Source organism: Salmo salar, chromosome 10 (genome assembly GCF_965601325.2).
Source record: "Salmo salar chromosome 10, fSalSal1, whole genome shotgun sequence".
Taxonomy (NCBI): domain Eukaryota; kingdom Metazoa; phylum Chordata; class Actinopteri; order Salmoniformes; family Salmonidae; genus Salmo; species Salmo salar.
The window spans coordinates 15,722,776-15,741,840 of NC_138300.1; the positions used below are offsets into that span (position 1 = coordinate 15,722,776).

Below are 19,065 nucleotides of genomic sequence, written 5' to 3' on the forward strand. Positions count from 1 at the left end.
AGCTATAATGCCGTAATGAACAAATACATCTTTTAAATAATGTATTCATTCTATTTAAAAAGGCATTACAATATCCTTTCTGCATAACACAAAAACAGTCCTTAAAAGAAAACAATTACCTGACAAGACCATTCATGCGCCTTCGCATGCATAATGCAGAGGAGAAAGTGCATTTTCTGGGCATGCCTGCACAATTTTCTGCAAATATGGCCAGTATTTGCATGCAACATTGCAGCAGAAGAAGCCCACCGTGCCAACAGAACACAACTCCTCCTGCAAGTACACTAAGTAGGCATATACCTCCCCTCTGTACATGTTGAGGGCCTTGAGGAAAACGCAGTGTCGGCAAACTACTATCTCAAGGCCCTCCTCATCTACTTTGGCAGATGATTTGCCTGACGTCTCTTTGGCCGCTGTCCACTCTGATGTGCCACACACTCCTTTGACTGGCATCTACAACATAAGAAATCACAGTGAAGTGCAGAGATGAACTTAAAATAAACAAGTTCTAAACTAGGTGACATTAAAGCTATATTATAGAAACTGTGTAAGAGAAAAATGACATGCTTGGTCTTTTTATGGACATGTCTTTCGCCAAGAACACACCGTCGTAGAAGTCCTTCTCAGCACCAAATAGAGTCAGACTGCAAGATTACATCACAAAATGTTACATCAAACCAAACCACCAAAGGGTGGCAGGTAGCCTAGAAGTTAGAGAGGGGTTGCTCGTTCAAATCCCAGACATCTGACAGTGTTGCTCCAAACTCTCTCTCTGTGTGTGTGTGTTTATGTGTGTTTATGTGTGTGTGTGTGTGTGTGTGTGTGTGTGTGTGTGTGTGTGTGTGTGTGTGTGTGTGTGTGTGTGTGTGTGTGTGTGTGTGTGTGTGTGTGTGTGTGTGTGTGTGTGTGTGTGTGTGTGTGTGTGTGTGTCTCTCAGAGGAGTTGGGATAAAGAACAAAACGTCACCGTTCCACAATCTTTCTTCATGGAAAATGACCTTCTACTTGACAATTAATCTTCTTCTAAAAAGAAGACCAACTGCAATATAATATAACATCACAAACATATACTTCATACCAAAAAGATGACCAGCATGCACTTTAAGAAGGCATAATTATACAACATCAACACATAAGTAGGTAGTACAAACCCTGAGGCGTTCTGGAAGCGGTATTGCTTACAATTCCCATCCGCTGATATACCATGCATCTCCTGTGAGCAGGCAGGACAATGGAGGAGAACGCTTCCACAAAGCTTGGTTATTTCCAAACACCCTACGTCCACTAGAGGAATGGCTTCTGGAATGTGCCACCACATATCTTTCCACTCTAATCGCATGCAAAACATACAGAGGTATAAGTAAGGGCCAATTTTTATATTAGGAACAAATATTAACCACAAATTAATTAAAAGTATCATTTGATTAGTATATACACACACTTACCCTGCCAAAGTGCTTTGTTCTTTCGTCAAGCATTCCCACAAAGGCATGACGGGAGCATCTTGGGGCCAACACTTTAATGTCTTCAAAGGACTTGAAGAGGTCCACTGTGAAGATGGTCTGGTAAGTCATGGTGGCTGGCCAGTAGCCACTCTTTACCAGTTCGTCCAGCCCCACTCTCCAATGTCTCAGACACCCAGAGCAGTTCAGATCAGGAAGGGACAGTTTGTAGCACCCTGAGTCAGGAGTAATTATTAGGAAGTAATTAATTACATTCTTTAAAAACATGTGAATAGAAGTAAAGTCCTTAAAAACCACATACTACCATTTATTCCAATCAGGATGACTGCTTGCCACTCGTCACTGTCAGGGCGCTGGGGAGCGGGGGCGAAAACACACTGCTGTGGCATAGCTATGGGCAAAAGACAAACTAGAAACCAAAATGTAACACAAAAGAATCACAAATAAATTGTTAATTATATTTGGACTGTAGATACTTATGATTTGAAAATTGTGCAGCATGACTAAAAAGTGGGTATTGAAGGAGGTGCTATCAGATTTAATTTGAAACACTTAAAAAATAAACACATACCTTGCTCCTGGAAGGTAAGGGACCCCTCATCATCTTGATGAATTAAGGTTGGTTGGGGACAAGGGGCAATAAAACCCTTCAAACTGACACTGGCCCAATACAGTACCTTCAGCAGAGAGCATGCTGTCGACCATTGTCTCTCTCTTTTCCCCCCCACTTTTGTGCACACAAGGTCTGCCTCTCTGCCCAAGTCACCTTTGGGGTTACATGACAATCTGGCCCTGTGAAACTCCCCAGCACCTCCTGTAGGTCCTGCATCAGGGAGTCTTGTGGAGATTAAAACAAAAAAAAAGTATAATAATTTAATGACAGAATTCATGAAAAGAATAGCTTGACTGTATGAACTTTTTTAAAGTTTGGCATGGCATTTGTTTGGCATTCTAGCATACTGTACCTGTATCTTGTGGGGATAGGTGCAAGAGCATGGGTACTGCAGGAGGATGAGTACTGATACTGAAAACTATTAAATAAAAATGGAGTTATTTATATAATGTAACTTAAAGGCATTAGTATAACCGTGTTTATTGGGTGAAGAGATAAGAATCCACTATGACAGATATATGTTCATTAAATTATGATATATACTGTAGGTCATTATATTAGATACGCCATTCAATTACAAGTGCATAACTATGTGGTTTTAATGTACATTAGCTGTGGTTCCTCTTATTTTGGGAGTAATATAACATTTTTAATCTATTTTTAATACATACCTAAGAGTTCATGCCTGCAAGACAGAGGCTTAGGCTACAGTCAATCGGTCTGAGCATTTGAACGTTTATATCACTACTTTGTATTTAATACCACATTGAAATAAAAGCCAGTGAGCCAGCAACATTTTTTTAGTATTTTGCAACAGCATTTAGTACTAGTTAGAAATGTCCTAACAAGGTAGTCATGCTGCCTGACAGTTGAACGACGCTAGCCTTGATGCGGCCCTTACTCTTTTGGGGTTGTTGTGTGTAGTGTGATTTCCTCAGGGTCAAGCGATCTGGCTTTACGCCTATCTCAGGTCAATAGCCCGTCCTACCATTTGCTAATCTGATGCGCAGAAGTAGGATAGTGCATGAGGGTCAAAAGCATGTCCTGTTAAAGCGTGAAGAATTTGTTATAGAGAAGCACAGGTTGTGTTTTCTGAACCGAGGGAGTAGTGTAACGATCCTAGCCTTGATAAGTCTGTTAAGAAATCCCCCAAGGTAGATCTCGCTCTAGGCATCTCCCTTGGAGTTCCTTTAGGGCAGGGTTTCCCAACCACATTTTACATTTTTGTTTTAACCCTTATTGGGTTAAGTCAGCCAAGGAAAAGGTTTTGTTATTGTGGGGATAGGTGAATTTTCTTATTGTGGGATTGCATTATATTGCGCAAAAGCAAAAGGCAAAGCCTCCACAGTTAACACTCAAATGTTTTTGTTATTGATCTGCTTTAATTCACTCAAATTTTAGGTGTGAGCAATCCTGGTATAATTATTTATGAACTATATTTGTATATTCACATTTGCACAATTGATATACAGGCAGCAAAAAGAGAATTACAGTTTTAAATGTGCAGACACCAGCGTAACTATAGGATCAGTTATATGGGACACATACAGGCCATAACTAGCTACAGTATACCATCAAAGATCTAATTAAAATAGTTAATTCTGTTTATTATATGGTATGTATTATATGCAGTAATTTCTTATTTTATTAAGTTGGATGAAGTATTCAACACAACCACTTAAGTGTAATAAGAACGAACACAACACTATCAGTTCCGGTACAAATGAAGAAACGGTCAGTTCCGGTAGTACGGAATCATGGGAGATTGAGTTTCCCAGTCCGTCACTCACAGCCCGCCACTTTTAAGTCATGAAATAAATAACTCAATAATTCACAAAAAAATATTTCCATGTGCTTAAACAATTGATATTATTGATTGTCTTTTTACATAATTAATAACAGCGAGTAGCTAGCTAAAAAGCCCCAATGTTCACTTTGAACCAAAAAGCTAACGTTAGCATACAAGATACAGTTGGCCAGCGTGAATAAATATCACTTGTCTTCAAGGTGAACCAATGCGCGTAACTGGTTGAAATAAAATAAGAGTTTAGAGTTATACGGGTCGAAATACAGAAAATGCTATATTACGGCTCAATTCTTGTCCGATGACGTACCTTGCGTTCTAACAGTAAAATACCTAGCTACATCCAAATAAGCAGTTACGTTTATTTGTACTAATAGCAATTAACTCGCATCAAGTTGAAAGGAATTCAGAAGGGGCGTGGCATCAGAGGTCTTTGGCGTCATGAGTGTGTTCTATTAATAAGTACATAAAAACATTGTGCTTATTTCTACATAGTTAATGAGAGATTGGGTTGCAACCACACGACTGCGTGTGTTAGCGCCACCGGTGTTTAATTTTTGTTGAACGGAAGAGAGAAAAAAAAATAGCTGGCTAGCTTGGTCGCCGCCGATTTGTTTCTAAATTGGTTTCCGCGTACAGGTCAGTTTTTCGGCCTATTATTAAACACAGGAGTAGCGGTAAAGCAGGTACGTTAATCCAATGACAATGTATTTAGTGACCTAGCTATCTTTCCCACTCGTGCACAATGTAACTAGCTAGTAAGTTAAGTAGGTAACGTTCACTAACTATGTAACGTTATGTGCAATGCGGTCCAGACAAACCGGCCTAGTAGTAGCTAGCGAATGCTACTTTGCCTTTATTTACTAACGTTACCTAAATAGCAAACTATCTATTTACTTCCTACAGTCTCGTATTGTCTGCGGTGTTTACTAATGCCAGACACATGGGTTATAAACATATGCCAAACTTGCATTGATAGTTAGCTAATAGTGTTAGTCAGAGGTGAATAATAGGGAAACGAATCTTTTTAAAAGTCTGGTTTCAATGGAAGTCAATGACTTAAGAAGACTAGGCAGTTGTTATCTCATGATTGGTGTCTTTGAGAGCCACCCCCGGTCATTACGTTGACACACTTTTCAATGGTAAACTGCCTGAGTGAACGATTTTCATTTATCGACCATCATTGGTGTTAGTTAGCTACTGCGTACTACCAAAGATGGCTAGTTACGTCTTAACGTTATCTGGCTGGCGAGTGAGTCCATTTCGTCCTCGCGTGGTCCAAAGCTGTCACGCCCATGAAGTGTGCTGCCAGTACTGGCTAACGTTAGCTAGTTACTTAAATGAACGACCATACTACATGCAATTTCAGCATATCGCGCCAAATGGAGCAATAAACACGTCTTTGATCGAGCTCATTAGCTCCCAAATATTCCTGCCTGCAACGATCGTCATTTACTGCCGTTACGCCCGGTATGTCAAATCAAATGTATTTATATAGCCCTTCTTACATCAGCTGATATCTCAAAGTGCTGTACAGAAACCCAGCCTAAAACCCCAAACAGCAAGCAATGCAGGTGTAGAAGCACGGTGGCTAGGAAAAACTCCCAAGAAAGGCCCAAACCTAGAGAGGAACCAGGCTATGAGAGGTGGCCAGTCCTCTTCTGGCAGTGCCGGGTGGAGATTATTAACAGAACATGGCCAAGATGTTCATAAATGACCAGCATGGTCAAATAATAATCACAGTAGTTGTCTAGGGTGCAACAGGTCAGTTGGCTTTTCATAGCCGATCATTGAGAGTATCTCTACCGCTCCTGCGCTCTCTAGAGAGTTGAAAACAGCAGGTGTGTCCGGTGAACAGGTCATTGTTCCATAGCCGCAGGCAGAACAGTTGAAACTGGAGCAGCAGCACGGCCAGGTGGACTGGGGACAGCAAGGTGTCATCATGCCAGGTAGTCCTGAGGCATGGTCCTAGGGCTCAGGTCCTCCGAGAGAGAGAAGGAAAGAGAATTAGAGAGAGCGTACTTAAATTCACACAAGTACATACCGGGAGTAACGGCAGTAAATTACAATAGTTGCACGCATATTTGGTGAGTAACGGAAATATTTTTACATAAGGCTTGTAGAGCTGGTGAAGGGTAGCTTGAATCACAGATTTTTATAACTAAACCAAGATAGACCACAGCCTGTCATTTCTAATGGGGATAAATGAGTCTTTTTTGGGGGGAGGGGAAATCCAATCTGGGGTGTGTTCATAAAGTCACTCTGGCTATCTACTCCGATTGTAGAGCACTCTCATCTGAGTGTGCCAGAGCGCAGAATAACTGATGAATTTACAAACGCTCAACACCTGTTGAATATGTCGTTGTCAGTAAACGTCCACAGCGTAACCAGCTCTGCTAGGTTGAGTAAAATGGTCAGAGTGAAGTGTTCTCTCATTGTTCTCTCATTGTGTCAAGCTAGCCAACATTAGCTTGGTATCTTGACTGCCGGTGTCAGAATGCTCGAATCAACCCTACTCTTCAGCCAGAGCCTCCAGTGTGCGCTCTGAACACTCTGAGAGCAAAACGCTCTGGATTTCCAGAGTGCGCTCTGGGCGTTCCTAAATTCAGAGCATTTTGCTCTCAGAGCATTCAGAGCCCACACTGGATGCTCTGGCCGAGGAGTAGGGTTGATCCGAGGGTTCTGACCTTACAATGATAGTCAAGCACCCAAGCTAACGTTGGCTAGCTATTTCCAGACATAAAATGAGAGAACACCTCACTCATACCATTTTACTCGCTCTAGCAGAGCTGGTTAGGCTGTTTTCAGGTTATCCAGATTGTTGGTGACTGTGCTGCTGGCAACAATTTAATTTAAAAAAGTTTTTACTGACACTGTTCATACAAACCTGACTCAGTTACACCAGCTCTGTCAGGAGGAATGGGCCAAAATTCACCCAACTTATTGTGGGAAGCTTGTGGAAGGCTACCTGAAAAGTGTGACCCAAGTTAAACAATTTAAAGGCAATGCTAACAAATACTAATTGAGTGTATGTAAACTTCTGACCCACTGGGAATGTGATGTAAGAAATAATAGCTGAAGTAAATCACTCTACTATTATTCTGACATTTCACATTGTTAAAATAAAGTGGTGATCTTAACTGACCTAAGACAGGGCATTTTTACTAGGATTAAATGTCAGGAATTGTGAAAAACTGTGTTTAAATGTATTTGGCTAAGGTATATGTAAACTTCCGACTTCAACTGTAAATGTTTCATTGATGAGAAAATTTGGTGAATGTCGGACAAAATCCTATCTCATTCCATCTTCTCCCACTACCGGCCAGTGGTCTTCCCCTCTACCATATTTGGTAGTGAGTGGAAACGCCAAGTGAGTTCTATACAGATATTTCAACAGACGTATAAATGTCTCATTGTTCTGTCGGTGCTTGAATGGTCGCTTTCTGGGCAGAAAGTAGATCTCGTCATATTCATCCTCTCCTTTACCGAGATACTGGTTCAGCTAGGACCCCCTCCGCCTGACTTGTTTGTTAATTTGTAGCTAACTGTTACTTTTTATTTCAGCATCTGCATTTGTGAAGAATCTACATGGCAGTCAGAAGGGGACACATCAGATACCTCAAAGTGAGTGGCTCTGTCAAACGTTTTTGAAAGTTATTTTGTAGCTATCCCAGTGGGCAAAACCAGGTTGAAAAGACGTCTTATTCTGGTTGAAAAGGGACATATTTTTTTCACGTCTTTTCACTGACCGGAATATGATGTATTTTTCTGGCCTACCACACAACCAGTTGGTCATAATTGTGACTTTAATCTGACCAAATGGTCATAATTCTGACCGATATTGTGTAGCCTACTGGTCGTAGTTAAGACCTCATCATAACCTGGTAATGACCACCTGACTACAGTTTATTACCTACTGTAAAAAAAAGTATTTTGGAGGATAGTTGGATATTGAAAATATTGTTCATTATGTTTATTTTTATTTTCCTAGTCACCAATTAAAGTTGGTATCTGAAACATGTATTCTTACATTTAAAATGGGTCACGCAATGGCTTTATCAGTCTGAGATTTGAAACGGACATTCCTGAAGAAACTTTGTGGACTCAGCTGCCTAAAAGTTATAGCAGTTGGCAGTTATAGCTTAGAGGGGCGGCAGGTATCCTAGTGGTTAGAGCGTTAGGCCAGTAACCGAAAGGTTGCTAGATCAAATCCCCGAGATGACAAGGTAAAAATCTGGCGTTCTGTCCCTGACGTAGGCAGTTAATCCACTGTTCCTAGGCCGTCATTGTAAATAACAATTTGTTCTTAACTGACTTGACGAGTATTAAGTTCTAACTCTGAGTGTAAAAACTCTATGGACACTATGAAAGCTTAACCAAGTTTAGTTCTTCCCAGAGGATCAAATCAATACAGCTGCATTAGACAGAACATGTTTCCACCAACACAAGTGTGTGTGTATATATATATATATATATATATATATATATATATATATATATATATATATAGTCCAATTAAGATGCACTCCTTCTCTCCAACCCTTTACATCTTTATGGTTCGACAGGAAGACGAAGTGATGGGGTGTTAAACCATTCTTTCTCCCCTAAGGTGGCCTGACCTCAACCCCCTTGATGCCTAATCCAAAGCTCTCCACCTGTATCACCTATAGCAATCCTGTTACTGCCTCCCCTCTACCCAGCACATTCCAAATCCATCTGACTCCTACAGATAACCATTAACTTCTGATGTAAAAACCAGTCTCTATCACTCCTCAGATACTATAGTATTACTTCTGATGTATCATGTCTCTAGTATAACAATGTTCCATGTTTAACCCAGAATCTAACAGTCCCCCGTTTGGAACATTTAACTCCATACTGTTCAACATTACATACACTTGGAAATTACTTAAATGGACAAACAATGAAAATAATACATGAATAACATTCCCAGTTATGCTTATGACCTCTGTTCTATATGCACACTCTTCATACACAACATAATGCCATTCCAGCTGAAGTTGTTGGCTTCCTCCACTTCAGCTGAAGCTGCTTTTAGTTTCTCCACTTTCTCCCTCTGGTTCCTAAGAGAGTGATGGCGCACAACTTGCAAAGCAACGAGAAACACTAAACAAAACAGTATTAACAATGTGGTAAGCTATGCATGAAACCCAAAGTCTGAGACCATGACAATTCCCACTCTCTCTTTACCTGACTCTATGCCTCCAGGATACTTTTCTGCTGGACTCCACAAACATGAAAGCCCTAAAAAGCCTCATGTGTCCACCCAGTCTTTGCCTTTCTGGCCCCAGGTTCTAAGAGGTGTTCCCAAGCCATGTCATTTTCACTTTGTTCCCCATCTCCTCCATTGCCACCTGATGGGCACGTCACCTGATAGGCAAGTGCGTATCCCTAATCAACGCTACGTCCTCTTGAGGTAACTCAGCACTGTATATGCTTTCACATCAATGCCTTCAAAATGTTGTTGAGTACAATTACCCCCAACATCTATCCTTTTCATATGATGCATTAACCAAAACAGCCGTTAACCCAACTATGATGTTAAAGTAGCTCCCAGACCCAACCCATCTGCACGTCTACAGTGGAATCTAGTGTCTCTCTCTAGCTCCGCTTCCTCTGTCATGGCGTCGTCAAACTCACCCATTATGCAGCTGGACCTCACTTCCCGTGAGAACTGTGCACCCACCGAGGAGAGACATGACTATCTTTACCGCTGCAGGTGCTGTAAGGAGTACTATGTGTGGACCAGACCATCGCTGTCCCAACACCCCGCCTGCTGCATCTTGATGTACACTCAATCTCCAGAATTCAGCCCCTGCCCTCTGTTATCTCCTGCTCCTCATGTGCTGCTTTCACCTGAGGATATACACACTGCGACGCATGGGTCATTTCCTGACAACATAGACTCCCCCCTTATGGCAAGATCACTAATTTGTCACATTTGAATAACAGCCCCCGTTTCCCATTGGTCTCCCAGTTAGCAGCTACCCAGCCATGTGACATTAGTCCTTATAAACTGATATCACAACAATGCTACTAAAGTAACCCCTGCTACTACTAACATGGCCCATGATTAGAGCCTCCTTCAATTACTGTCCCTACAGCGACTGCCATGAGAATAACTACTGCATGTAATCTGTCAAGTGTTCGCCTGCTGTTAGAAATTGGGAAAGAGATTAATGAGTTGGAAGAATATCCAACCTATCAAAACTCTGCGCCACAGGTTTCTTGAAAGTTTACCATAGTGTCTGAAATGCCACCAGTATCTCTTCTACTCTCACCATGATCTGGGTATATGTCATGTTCAATTTAACTTCATAATAGTTCCTATATTGTGCACAGTTGGCTATCCTCCCTCTCCTACGAGCTATCTCCTGTAACAATATACATAGTCTCTGGGAATGATTCCTCATGTATCATGTCTCTAGTATAAGTCTTCCAAGTTTAACCCAGAATCTAACACTAGTTAAATAAAGAATGGATGTCTTCAAAAAAGAGCATCTTGCTCATATATACTGAACAAAAATATAAACGCAACATGCAACAATTTCAAAGATGTTACAGTTCGTATAAGGAAGTCAGTCAATGGAATTAATTTCATTAGGTCCTAGTCTATGGATTTCATATGACTGGTAATACAGATATGCGTGACGCTTAGAGTTGATCAGGCTGTTGCTTGTGGAATGTTGTCCCACTTCTCTTCAATGGCTGTGCGAGTTTGCTGGATATTGGTAGGAACTGGAACACGCTCTCGTACACATCGATCTAGAGCATCCCAAACATGCTCAATGGCTGACATGTCTGGGACATTTTCAGCTTCCAGGAAGTGTGCACAGATCCTTGCGACATGGGGCTGTACATATCATGCTGAAACATGAAGTAATCACATTTATACAGTGAACAAAAATATAAATGCAACATGTAAAGTGTTAGTCCCATCTTTCATGAGCTGAAATAAAAGATCCCAAGAGATGTTCCATATGTACAAAAAGCTTATTTCTAAATTATTTGGCCACATTTGTTTACATCCTTTTTAGTGAGATTTTCTCCTTTGCCCAGATAATCCAACCACCTGACAGGTGTGGCAGTATGCTCTTCATGGATGCTTTCAACTGTACCGGGCAGATGGCAGACAATGTGTATGGAATGGTGTGGGGGAGCGGTTTGCTCCATGGTGGGGTTATGGTATGGGCAGGCATAAGCTACGGAAAACGAACACAATTGCATTTTATCGACGGCAATTTGAATGCACAGATAGCGTGACGAGATCCTGAGCTCCATTTGCATAATAATGCCACAGCCCCATGTCGTAAGAATCTGCACATAATTCCCGAAAGCTGACACCGTCCCAGTTTTTCCATGACCTGCATACTCACCAGAGATGTTACCCGTTGAGCATGTTTGGGATGCTCTGGATCGACGTGTACGACGGCGTGTTCCAGCAACCTCATACAGCCATTGAAGAGTAGTGGGACAACATGCCACAATCAACAGCCTGATCAACCATGCAACAGAGATGTCATGCTGCATGAGACAGTCATGTGAAATCCATAGATTAGGGCCTAATTTATTTATGTGACTGATTTCCTTATGAACTCTTAACGCAGTAAAATCTTGTAAATTGTTTGTTCAGTGTGGATAACTGGTCAGTAATTTAGTCAGATTTTAACCAAATATCAACCAAATGTAAGATATCTTGGAAAAACACTTAATCTGGTTATAAGACGTCCAGACCAGATTTCAACCTGTAAAATCCGTTTTTATCATGTTATATGCCCACTGGGATGCATTGTGCTGTTGCGCAGAAGTTTTGGCCTGCATTGTATTATGACTGTTGTGAAAGGGACAAGAACTGGGAAAAGGAGTGGAATGGTGTCAAGTGCTCAGTTGTCTGCGTCAAAGGATTGTTAATTAACCAGTGTTTCTCTTGCAGGTGTGTGAGGTACAGAGTTGTCAGGGTGACAACAGAGAGTCACAACGGCATGGAAGTAAGGGTTCAATTAACATAAAGGTAAGTCCACAGATGATTCAACTTTGGCTGTATTTTGAGAAAGCATTCTGTTTCGCATGTCTTATTCTTTTGGAACATGGGCAGCATTCTCTATGATCAGAACTAGTTTACTGTTTATCACCCTTGATAAAGTTGTCTTCAGAATGGCTCACTTACTCTCATCCCATTCTCGTGAAATTACAGCAAGTCGTGTATGATAACGATTACGACGAACACATGGCAGACGAGCCTAAAGATTCCAAAACCAACCTTATCGTCAATTACCTGCCCCAAAACATGAGCCAGGACGAGTTGCGGAGTCTCTTCAGCAGCATCGGCGAGGTGGAGTCTGCCAAACTCATCCGCGATAAAGTGGCAGGTAATCCCTATCACAAAAACCAGAGTGAGTCCAAACCCTTTTCTTTTGACCTCAGTTCATTTACTTTAATCACTCTCCATAAGGTGATACCTGGCCCCGGCCTTCTGTGTCTGTCTGCACATGTAGTCCACTACAGAAGTCTGACGTTGAATGTGACATCAAATATTTTTGTTTGACTTTACCAATATTTTCTTTCTTGATTACTAGTCTGTAAATTCAATGCCGTATTTGTTGGTTACCGTAATTGTATTTTACTTTGTATGCGACTCCTGCGTGCTTCCTAAAATTATTTTACTGAATGTATTTTGATACTAAGTGGGGTTTTTTAATTGCAGACTACCTGATTTAGTGTTTGGATCAGGGATAGTATTATTATTTTCTCAACTCCTGTTTTTCTGTGCTATATTTACACCTTGTTACGTCTGTTCTTTAAACTTTCGTTACTTGAGTATCTTTTTTAATGGTGGTCTTTGGGGAGTTTTGTTTATTGTCTTTGGGGTTGTGTTCTTGTTTCATTGGGCATTATGGCTGCTCTATGTTATTAGATTTGGTGATAACTCCATATTGTAAAACCAAGCATTAAATACCTTTCTTTGGTGACTAGTTATAATGGGATTCTATTTAGTTCTCTTGTATTTAGTTTCAAATTGAAAATTGTAACGTGTGAATATTTATTGGAAAGAGGGCGTTCAAGTTTTTTTTTTTTTATTAAGTCTTCGATGTCAAGGGTCATCATTTTCGTAAATCTGCATTTTCCTAACGCAGACCATTAAAAAAAAAAAAAAAGCGTTTTTTAAAACATTTCACCTGCATTTTATATTGTAAGTCAAGTGTTTAACTTGAAGTTAGTCTTGCATTTTAACCTACTACTGAAGAAAAACTACACCAGGGGAAAGTACTGGAGAAAAGTACGCTACATATCAGTGAGTGGTGATCCAATGATGAGCAAAGATACTTTATCTGAGTGAAGGTGAGAAAAAATATGAAACCCGCACACTGCTCTTGCTAGTATCACTGCTTTGTATTAAGCTTTACGTATCGGCCCCAAAAGCTCTGATGGAGGCCTTGAGGCCGTTACGTTAAGCTTAATAAAGAGCAGTGATTCTAGCAAGAGCAGTGTGCGGGTTTCTTCATTTTTCTCATCTTATTCAATTTACTATGCACCTGCAACAGAGACGGCTCAGATGTGTGAGTGCCTTTTTGAATCTGAGCGAAGTGCAACTGATGCACGAAATTAGTCCTTTTACATTTAATGATTTTGCGCGAACCCTGACTGAAGCCGAGCAGAATTTACAGTTTTTGATCTGCGTTTGTTTACTAAATGCAGCAAGATATTTTTTCTGTTTTATCTTTTTCAGAATCCTGCATTAACGTGGCCCCTGGATCATTTTGATAGAATACCAAAGTTTTAATCTATTGTTATTATAAAAGGCTGTTACTACCTTCTATTTGAAAAATGTATTTTCATTTACACTATTTCAATGTGGGTCTTTTTTTCTTTAGCCATATTTCACAGAATGTTTTCCTTTGCAAATGTTTTTGCCAAAATGCATGCATTGTGCTGATATCTCCTGTGGAAGACTGGTATCCAATCTGTAAATATGGACAAACTTTTGTTATTTTATTTTGTTGTTTTTTTTTCCCCTTTTTTTTTTTTTTCTTCTCCAGGCCACAGTTTAGGGTACGGATTTGTTAACTATGTTAACGCTAGTGATGCAGAAAGGGCTATCAATACCCTCAATGGGCTGAGACTACAGTCTAAAACTATCAAGGTAACGTGCAATCAGGTGTTTTCATGTTTCAACTGATGGATGTGATATGTTTCTCAAGTAGTCCCTGGGCAGTTGAGGGGGAGCCCTCCTGCAAAGTGTCTATTTGCCAAAGCATATAAAGGTATTTGGGTAACATGTCTACTTAAACAATCATGTAATATTTAAATGTTTTTGTTCTATAATTTATCAGTTTTGGAAAGTTTGATTTGAAGCAGTTGGCCTGTGGGTAACCTGACATGGGTTTTATTTTCGGCACATATTTATACTGAAGCTTATTAATTTTGTTCAGACTACTTTAGTTTTTAATTTAACACTACTGGTTATTGCAGAGTTATTTTTGCTTGAGTGTGACGTTGTTCCAACTCAAAGCCCTGCATCATTTCACAAATACATTTATTTTCCTTTTATAGCTTTTAACTTTTTGAAATGGACCCATTTTTAGAAATTATATTTATTTTATTAAGTAGCTGCTCAGCAATGTGCATTCTCGCTCAGCACTGTGACAGAATTTTGTGGATTTTAATCTTTTTTTTTGTTCTTTTGTTTTGCTTTTAAAGTTTACAAGACATTTTGGGAGTTTTGAATCGGATTTCAAAAAATATATATATATATATAAAAATCACGTTTGTAATATTGTCAAATGAATTCCAAAGCATTATTTTTAATAAATATTTTCCCTATAAATTGCACAATGGAAACTGACCTGCCGTCTCCTCATCAGGTGTCCTTTGCCAGGCCGAGCTCTGACGGTATTAAGGATGCCAATCTTTACATTAGTGGGCTGCCCAAGACCATGACACAGAAAGACGTGGAGGATATGTTCACACGCTATGGCCAGATCATCAACTCACGTGTCTTGGTCGATCAGGCCTCAGGTAGGCAGGCACAGCCTGAATGAGAAATATTTGTGCAGACTCAATTAAATGAGCACAAGTGACTTGAGTGGACTTTCCACTCTCCAAATCCTAACTATTAGGGCAAAACAATTTTTGGGCATCTGTAGCCTATTCCATTAATGGCTTCTCCATTTCCTCCCCTTGCTTCTCAGGCCTGTCCAGGGGTGTGGCCTTTATCCGCTTTGACAAACGGGCTGAGGCGGAGGACGCCATTAAAGACCTAAACGGGCAGAAACCCCCTGGGGCCTCGGAGCCCATCACAGTGAAGTTTGCTGCCAACCCCAACCAGGCCAAGAACTCCCAGGTCATCAACCAGCTCTACCACAACCAGGGTCGGCGCTTTGGGGGCCCAGTACACCACCAGGCCCAGAGATTCAGGTGAGTGGCCGACTGCACTACACAATGCATGTCAGTGCCCGGTTGTTAAGCAAAGGTATTTTTGTGATCTCGGGGAGTTGAGACTAGAACCCCAGACAACCTAGACCCCTGAATTGTTAGTGATTATATTCTGTATTTCCTTGGTCATCAGGCCTGCACCTTGTTTGTGGGTTATTTTAAACCGGCATCTATGGAGTAGTATTTGAAGAGATGTTTTTCTGTGCCCCTGGCAGGTTCTCTCCGATGAGTGTAGACCACATGAGCAGCATGTCTACGGTCAGCGCTGAAGGGAACTCTACGGCCGGCTGGTGCATCTTCATTTACAACCTGGGCCAGGACGCTGACGAGGGCATCCTGTGGCAGATGTTCGGGCCCTTCGGAGCCGTCACCAACGTCAAGGTCATCCGCGACTTCAACACCAATAAGTGCAAAGGCTTCGGCTTTGTCACCATGACCAACTACGAGGAGGCGGCCATGGCCATCGCCAGCCTCAACGGTTACCGGCTTGGAGACAAGATACTGCAGGTTTCCTTCAAAACCAGCAAGGGGGGTCACAAGTAAACCGAAAAGGGTGAAGGGGTACTTGTTTTCCATATTTACAATAATAGAGGAGTGGGGGGGGAACTAAATGAGATTGGAAAGGCTACACATTTGTTCTTGCAAGGGGATATGTCCTTGGTTCTTGTAATATAATTTCTAGGCTAACTATCACTTCAATCTTTCTTAGCTAGTAGAAAACTAGTGTCTTCTTGCTGTGACATAAAAAATAACCTACGCCATTGTTTTTTTGCTGGGCACGGGGAGGGGTTCTGAAGTGTGTAGAAAGGTTGTTGTTCTATTCTTGTGGCTTTTGTGTGTCTGTGTGCCACATACATGGTTGATGGTGACAATACAAAATCCTGCCATGTCTGATTCCTACCTGCTTGTAATTTCTCAATATTTTACGTAGCCATTTTATCGTGATCAGTAGTTTTGATCCGTGCTAGGCCTTGAATCCCTCAAGTCTTTCTACACTTCTATTCTGTAATTTTTAACATAAACGTCCTTTGCTAAATCGACACATCGGAGTATTAGATCAAGCATGCCCTTCTAGATGTGGAAGTGGGCATGTGCTGGCAGTGCATTTTATTTTTATTTAGACGTTTTTTTTTGGATTAGAAAAGATTGCTATTTAATGAGCGACCAAAGAGGGAGGACTGGAGAAAAAAAAGTGTGTCTATGTATATATATATTTCTTCCCCCCCCCCCCCCCCCGAATCATGCCCTCTGACATCTTTTAATATCGGAAATGTAATAAAAACCTCAAAGGTTTAAATTATTCAGTTGATTAGAAGATACTCTTCTGTCAACTGTAATTTTGAAAAATACAGTGCTTTGTTTCTTTCTGATATAATTGAGTATGCAAGCTGTACCCAGTCCTATGTTTTTATTTTAATGAAACTGCCTTTCAATGTCAACTTGTTTCCCGTGATCTTTTTGTACTCTTTCCATTAACATTTTAGTTGTGGAAATTTTAGTTTGTTCCCGTTTTAGAATTTCTTTGAAAGTTACACTTTTGCTTTTTAGTTTGGGTCATTGAATTTGAAAGTTACATAAACATGACTAAATACCATTCCAACTTGGCTCCACTATGTGTCCATAATTTACCTCTTAATTTTAATTGGAAAGCCCTGTCTGGGCATACCCTGCTTGGTTCAGTTAATTTGAACCTAATCAAGGTACTGCAGGAGGTTGTTTATGGGGTTTCTTATATGCTTTTATTTCCTCATGAGGCCAAATGATGGGGTCCTGGAAGGGGAGCTCACGGTTTCCCAGTTAGATGTGCATTATGGCCACTTCTGCGATTTTGTGTGTACACGGTCAGTGAATTTTTCTATTTTTCTTTTTTTTTATTTTTTTTTTCCCCCTCCATTTGACTCTGTCCAGAAAAATGTATGTATTGGTCTTTCGCCGAAGAATGAAACCTTTTTGGTAACAGCTGACAACATCCACATTCTCAAATAATAAAACACGTCTCCATGTGAGAAGTTAAAGCTATTTGTTTTATTCTGATTCTAGTTGCCTTCATTTTACTCTGAAACCAACCCTCATGGGCTTGACTGGCTGCGACAGACTAAGACTGCCCAGGCTTTGTGTGGGTGTTCAGCTTCTGGAAGGATCTGAGATGTACTGCACTGACCAGATGGACACAACCTCTAAATGACACAGCAAACACAGCTATTTTTGGTGTCATCTTCTGATAAGGGTTGGGCAGTTTAAAAAATGTATTTTTTAATGGAAACTTTATCTGATATCAATGGCCACAAAAAAAAACACTTCGGTGTTGAATGTTCCAATAAGTAACATGTAGCCGATTTTAAAAATCCATACTGTACCTTGATGAATTTTGATACATCAAAGGGTCTAGCTAGCTTTTTATTTCTAAAGTTGATCTGAAAAGCTCAATACCCAAGATTAACTCACACAGTGCTGTTGGCCATAAGGTGGTGTAATTACAGTGAGAACCAGAACCTGCCAAAAACCCAAGATGGTTGAGTTGTGGAAAAACCTTTGACACTAAGCAATCCTATATCAAGGGCTCACACACGTCTATTAAAACATTGATAATCCATATTTTTACTTATTCTATTGACCAAATTTCCATCAAATCCAACAAAATTGGCAAATTTTATCACATTAACATGATAAAGGGAAAATGTTTATTTTCCACATCTCGACATTCTTTTCCAACTGTAATAAACTGCCTGGTGTGGAATTGTTAAATCCCTTATTACAAATCGGTTTAAAAAAAATTGGGCATAAAAATAGATTGCAGGAGATTTTGTAAATTTGACCCAAATAGAGGCTGGGAGCATTAAAGTCCATTTTACAGCTTTATCTACAGTAAGGCTTGTATGTGATTATAGCACAGGATGCCTTCTTGCATAGTAGGTCACAAAGTGCCAGGCTTACAACATCGCAGTCTGTTGTGGGAGGAACAGAGGGCTTGAATTGAGGGCTGCCGTTAAATGGCCTCCTCCCTCTTATAAACAGCTGTACACATGACCTGAAAATTTGTCATCCAGTGTGACCTAATTTAGCCACCAGGCAGTGGCATGCACCTCTCCTGGTTTTTAACCCTGACCAGACCAAGATTTGGTTGTGATTATACTGATCCAATTTAAAGAAAAGTATATTTTAGACTATTTACACTGTTTGCGTTTTCAATATTTGTAGTCCACTAGATGGCAATATGCACCATGTTTCTGCGTTTTGTTTCTCCTCTCCTGCCAGCCTTATTTTTGCTGTGTACCATATATGGAAATGCAGAATGCCCCATGGCAATATGTGTAAAATTGCAAGAAATTAGCTTTAAAACAGCATTTTCTCTCAGCCTCATGGCAAAATGTGTGTGATGGCATGAGATGCGCTATAAAACTGCATTTTTCTCATTGCACCATGGCAAAATATGTAGAATTGTAGGAAGTTAATGTTTTCCCCCCCTACATTTGGGGGGGGGGGGGGGGGGGGACTTGCTCAGACCCAGCAAAACTGTGGTATGCCACTGCCTGCAGACTCCTAGTTTTGACCTACTAGCTGGATAGTAAGCTGAGCTCCCTGAAAGTTGTTTTCACTCAGAGGACATTCTTTCCACTCAAACCAGGTCAGTTATTCCCACCCCTCTCTTCCTCGCTCTCTATCACCTTCAACAGAGCCAACAGGCAGCCAGGGGCATCTAGCAGTGGCCTACTAATCTGTGTATGCAAGTAG

General features: G+C 40.7%; 1 protein-coding gene across 5 annotated transcripts; it reads left to right on the top strand.

Annotated features, from left to right (window-relative positions):
• Positions 1–4,116: 4,116 nt before the first annotated feature.
• On the top strand, positions 4,117–17,352 carry LOC106613578 (ELAV-like protein 1). 5 transcript variants are annotated; one of them, XM_014215988.3, is made up of 8 exons: positions 4,117–4,565; positions 7,444–7,503; positions 11,834–11,911; positions 12,095–12,269; positions 13,938–14,041; positions 14,763–14,916; positions 15,090–15,315; positions 15,549–17,352. In XM_014215988.3, the coding sequence occupies exons 2-8, from the start codon at positions 7,468–7,470 to the stop codon at positions 15,874–15,876; spliced, it is 1,101 nt and encodes a 366-aa protein (XP_014071463.1). In that variant the 5' UTR covers positions 4,117–4,565; positions 7,444–7,467; the 3' UTR covers positions 15,877–17,352. The 5 variants fall into 5 exon arrangements, with proteins under 5 accessions (XP_014071463.1, XP_014071461.1, XP_014071460.1 ...); XM_014215986.3 differs by having other exon boundaries at positions 4,121–4,518; positions 12,095–12,293; XM_014215985.3 differs by having other exon boundaries at positions 4,122–4,565; positions 12,095–12,293.
• The last annotated feature ends 1,713 nt before the right edge of the window (positions 17,353–19,065 follow it).